At 36.3% G+C, this 5,749-nt stretch overlaps 2 protein-coding genes across 2 annotated transcripts in view; one reads left to right on the top strand and one right to left on the bottom strand.

The window, feature by feature from the left end:
• The window catches only part of LOC106883485 (zinc finger protein 239), a 25,215-nt gene that overhangs the window by 5,451 nt on the left and 14,015 nt on the right, over positions 1–5,749 (top strand). The gene's annotated exons all lie outside the window — the stretch shown is intronic.
• LOC106883487 (zinc finger protein 62-like) lies at positions 1,791–5,719 on the bottom strand. Its single transcript, XM_014934513.2, has one exon. The coding sequence runs from the start codon at positions 4,584–4,586 to the stop codon at positions 2,634–2,636; it is 1,953 nt and encodes a 650-aa protein (XP_014789999.1). The 5' UTR covers positions 4,587–5,719; the 3' UTR covers positions 1,791–2,633.

Here is a 5,749-nt window from a genome sequence, read left to right as displayed (position 1 = left end):
TCTCTGTTTCCTTATATTAATATTAACATAAATTTTATTATACAAATCGCCTGTGCGTTTTTATATATTTTCCTTTCTTAAATATATATATATATATATATACCAGTGGCTACTCCGGCACTCGGGCTGTTCAGGCTTAGCCTGAATATAAATTTAAGAAGGTGAATAAGCACCCACTACACTCTCAGAGTGGTTGGCGTTAGGAAGGGCATCCAGCTGTAGAAACTCTGCCAAATCAGATTGGAGCCTGGTGTAGCCATCCGGTTTCACCAGTCCTCAGTCGAATCGTCCAACCCATGCTAGCATGGAAAGCGGACGTTAAACGACGATGATGATGATGATGATGAAGCCGATTTAATTTCTGCAAAAACTGACTTCATGTGTATAATTGAAGTCACTAACTCAGGCTCCTTTTATTGAACCCAGCTGCAGTTTATTTATTTTCGTTCAGCATCTGGTGGTTGTCTTAGAGGCGTCTTGTGTCAAAAAATACTCGTAGTAGATTTTCTCGACATTGTTCACACATGCCTGACTCGGGCTCAGAGTTGTTATCTATAACTGTAAAAAATAAAAATAATCCAAATTCAATGTTTTCTTGAAACAATTTCTATTTCCATTTTTACGCTTTGCGTTTCAAATGGGCATGTTGGACAACATGCCAGGGGTTTCCATGGCATACATGGTGACTGTGGTTTTGGTTCCTGCAATGTGGAGGGAACCAGGCTGCTGGAGTTCTGAAATGCGAATGAAGTAATGGTTTGTAATAAAAACTTCAGGAAACCTGCCAGTCACCTACGGTTCTGGTGGACACACTAGTCAAATTGATTACATCCTCGTCAGGAAACGAGAAAGATGGCTACTGATGATTGCCAAAACCTTCCCAGGTGAAGAATGCACTTTGCAATATAGATTAGCGACTTCAGGATCAGGGCTACATGATGCCCAGAAGACGACCAGCATGGAAAAGAAGGAAGCTTAACCCTTTAGTGTTCATATTATTCTGCCATAATTAATGCTTTTTTATCCACATTGTTTTGAACTAATCATGCATTATCTTGTAGCTATGAGATTTTGATGAGGTAGCTGTTAATTTTTAAAATGGTATTGTAGGGTTGGTGTGAAAGACTAGATCTGGTCAGTTTGAACATAGAATAGGCAGAATACTTTTGGCCGGATATGACCGGTTTAAATGCTAAAGGGTTAAGGATCCTGCAAATGGACAGAGATTTAGAGACTTATCACTCAAAGCTTTTCTATGATGATCCTGTTAATGTATATTTCAAGAACCTTTCCCAAGGTCTTATGTTGGAATAATAACTATATATTTGATTGTTAACTTTGTTGTATTTCCTTCCTTCCAATATTTATGTGTGTGTTTGTACATAAATACATGATGACAAAGATATCTTTGTCATCATGTAGTTACACACATATACAGGACTCTCTCTTTACCACTTCCTCTCCCTCATTGCTATTACTTTCTCACTCCCTCTTAGTCATGGCTATTACTCTCACTACTTTTCCTTCACTTATACTACTATTTCCCTCATACTGCATGATTTCAGACAAATATGTGTGTGTGTGTGTATATACATATATATTTATTTAATAATATCAAAGGTAAATGGGAATATTAGTACTTTATACTACCTGTGGCTTACTGTGTAAACATTTAGTCCAAAAACTATATATTATTCATATAAATATCACTTATGTGTTTAAATGTACACTGTATTTATATATATATATATATATATATATATTAGAAAAAACAACAAGGTACTCAGATATCTGGATGGTTGTACATTTACAGATTTTTATTAATACATCACATTTTATAAATATTAGCACTTGTATTTTGTAGATTCTTCAGGTATGATTTCACTTCAGAATGATTTGTCTCTTTTTATAGTATTAAAATGTGTATAGTATTAATGAGTAGGGGCGGAGAGAGAGATATATAGGATAGTGAAAGAGGGGGAAAAGTGAGAGAGAGTGTGAGTGTTTTTGTGTTGGTGTGTGTGTATCTGAAAATTGTGTTTACAGCTGGTCAGTTCGTTCAATGACAAGTTTATTCTTGGCCTTTCAAAATGGCAAAACCAGCTGGCTATTTAAGGTGGGGCATTGTTTGGAAGAAAGTTGTTTTTTTTTCAAAGAGTTGCCACCATTGTCCAGTGAGAGAGCGTGGGTGTGTTTTTGCGTCCCATTCCTTTGATGCCCCAAGCACACAATTATTTCGCTTATTGATTAATCCTGCACTGAGCACAAATCAACAGATAATGAAGGAACAACCTGCAAGAAATGGCAGCCATGTATCACTTCAACTATGAAACAATGTCTAAAGAGAATAAGATTTCTGATACTGTATTGGTGTATCTCAGGCAACATGGTTGTGGTCAAGTAGAGAGAGACAACAGGGTAATGGTGTTAGTAGAAAAAGTTGGGAAGGTGAAGTGTAGTGTCGGAATGAAACAGTGGAGACAAAGCTAAGAGAGGTTAGTATAGTTCGTTGTAAAGAGGTGCAATGAATTTTGAAAATAGCATAGTCACACTTTTGTATGACTAGATATATGTTTAGTTAAGTTAGAGTTTTGAAAGAATGATTTACCACAAACATCACAGTGAATTGGCTTCTATGGTGTATGGATACGTTTGTGTACAGTTAAATTACCTCTTGCAGAGAATGATTTACTGCACACATCACACTGAAATGGCTTCTCTCCTGTATGAACGCGTTTGTGTGCAGTTAAATTACTGCTTGTACAGAATGATTTGCCACAGATACCACACTTAAATGGCATTTCCCCGGTATGAATACGTTTGTGAACAATTAAGCCATTACTGTAAGAGAATGATTTACCACAGATATGACACCGAAATGGTTTCTCTCCTGTATGAATGCGCTTGTGTGTAGTTAAACTACTACTTTTAGAGTATGCACTACCACAAATATCACAGTTAAATGGTTTTTCCCCTGTATGAATACGTCTGTGAACAATTAAGCTATAACTGTGAGAGAATGATTTACCACAGACATCACAGTGAAATCGCTTTTCTCCTGTATGAATACGCTTGTGCGAAGTTAAATTCCCTGCTTCTGTGAATGATCTCCCACAGATACCACAATGAAATGGTTTCTCTCCTGTATGAATACGATTGTGTATAATTAAATTACTGCTTTTAGAGAATGATTTATCACAGATATCACAGTTAAATGGCTTTTTCTCTGTATGAATACGTTTGTGATTAATTAAGCCGTTATTGCGAGAGAATGATTTACCACAGATATTACAGCGAAATGGTTTTTCTCCTGTATGAATTTGTTTGTGTGAAGTTAAATGCCCTGCATCTGTGAATGATTTACCACAGATATCACAGTGAAATGGCTTCTTTCTTGCATGAATACGCTTGTGTCTTGCTAAATTACTGCTTGTAGAGATTGATTTACCACAGATATCACAGTGAAATGGTTTATCTCCAGTGTGGATACGCTTGTGTGTAGTTAAACTACCACTTGTAGAAAATGAACCACCACAAATATCACAGTGAAATGTCTTTTCCGCCACATGAGTACGTTTGTGATCAATCAAGTCATAATTGTAAGAGAATGATTTATCACAAACATCACAGTATAAATGCTTCTCTCTTTTATGAATATGCTTGTGCTTAGTTAAATTACTTTTTGTAGAGAATGATTTGTCACAGATATTACAGTGAAAAGGCTTCTCACCTGTATGAATACGTTTGTGAACAGCTAAATGGCTATTCCGACAGAAAGATTTACCACAAACATCACAGTGAAATGGCTTCACTCTTGCATGAATACGCTTGTGTCTTGTTAAATTACCTCTTGAAGAGAATGATTTGTCACAGACATCACAGTGGAATTGTCTCTCTCCTGTGTGAATACGTTTGTGATCAATTAAGTCATAATTGTTAGAGAATGATTTACCACAGATATCACAGTGAAATGGCTTCTCTCTTGTATGGATACGTCTGTGTTTAGTTAAATTACTTTTTGTAGAGAATGATTTGCCACAAATATCACAGTGATATGGCTTCTCTCCTGTGTGAATACGTTTGTGTACTGTTAAGGCAGTTCCCAGAGTGAAGGATTTACCACAAATATCACACTTAAATGGCTTCTCTCCTGTGTGAATACGTTTGTGTTTAATTAAGATGGTGCTTACGGTGAATGATTTACCACAAATACCACAGTGAAATGGTTTTTCTCCTGTATGAATACGACGATGATCCATTAAGAGATACTTGTAAGAGAATGATTTACCACAAATATCACACTGAAATGGCTTCTTTCCCATATGAATATGTTTGTGTAAAGTTAAGCTAAATCTATGAGAGTATGATTTACCACAAATATCACACTCAAATGGTTTCTCCCCCGTATGAATACGCTTGTGTACAATTAAGGTAGTTTCCTGAGAGAGGCATTTACCACAGATATCACAGCGAAATGCATTCTCCCCTGTATGAATACGTTCGTGAATATTTAGATTACATTTCCGAGTGAAAGACTTTTCACAGATACCACACTGAAAAGCGGATTGTGGTTTGTTTCGTGACATCTCTTCAGAATAAAAATATATTCTTCAACTATCTTATATAATCACTTTCTCCCTTATTTTACTTCAATCAACACAACTTATGTGGATACAGTTTTTGTTCTTGTCCTACAACTTATTCCTAACAAATTAAAGTTATTGCTCTCTTTCCATCAACAGGAATCCTCCTTGATGTCTGAAAATACTCAGATTCCTTTTAAAACTATCCAAGTTTAACTTCAGTACAAAATAATCTTGTAGACATTCCAAACATCTCACAAGAGAAGCGTTGCTATCAATCTCAGTTGAGAAGAAATATTTCACTGGAATTCTCTGGAGTTCTTAAATCTCTTCTGTACAATATTTTCTTTCAGTCTTTAAAAGGTGTTGAATATTGATGATGTCATCTGATGGAGACAATGCTTTGATGCCAATGTCATGTGATATTCTCTGAAATAAAAGAGAGAGAAACAGTGTAAAATATAGGGGTCACTTTGAAAAGGGTTAAAACCTGTTGATCACTACTAACACCAACATCACCACCAACTTGGTTTGGGGAATACCAATGTAATTTTAAAGATTGTCTGAAAACATCTGTATGTGGATATGTAAGTCTGGGTGTAGATATAGACATATGTATACTAGCATGCCATCTGGCTCAAATGTATCCATAAGGCCCATATTAATATTTATCGTAATGTCTATTTTCCTAACAATTAAAAGTTGTTAAAATGTATTTCAATATTGCTAAACATAATTTTGAACAAAATGTTCATTTAAAATCATAATATATGTACGAGAAACGATGTTCCAATAGTAGACTGATGCGAAAGGGTTTTGTGGATAAGACAAATCAGTACCTCCCGACTGGCCCTCGTGCAGGTGGCACATAAAAGCACCCACTACACTCTCAGAGTGGTTGGTGTTAGGAAGGGCATCCAGCTGGAGAAACTCTGCCAATTCAGATTGGAGCCTGCACCACAATTTCTTAAATTTCCACTTTAAAAGATTCTTTTTGGCAAAATACGTAGAAAAATTTTGTAATATTCAACTTTTGAAAAAAACAGGAGTGGCTGTGTGGTGAAGAGCTTGCTTGCCAACCACTTGGTTCCGGGTTCAGTCCCACTGCGTGGAACCTTGGGCAAGTGTCTTCTACTATAGCCTCGGGCCGACCAAAGCCTTGTGAG

This window comes from Octopus bimaculoides, chromosome 28 (genome assembly GCF_001194135.2).
Source record: "Octopus bimaculoides isolate UCB-OBI-ISO-001 chromosome 28, ASM119413v2, whole genome shotgun sequence".
NCBI lineage: Eukaryota > Metazoa > Mollusca > Cephalopoda > Octopoda > Octopodidae > Octopus > Octopus bimaculoides.
This window is presented reverse-complemented; position numbering and strand designations above follow the sequence as displayed.

Bases quoted from the DNA above. Each gene is read 5' to 3' on its own strand.
- LOC106883487 (XM_014934513.2), bottom strand. From the start codon at position 4,586: ATGTCACGAAACAAACCACAATCCGCTTTTCAGTGTGGTATCTGTGAA.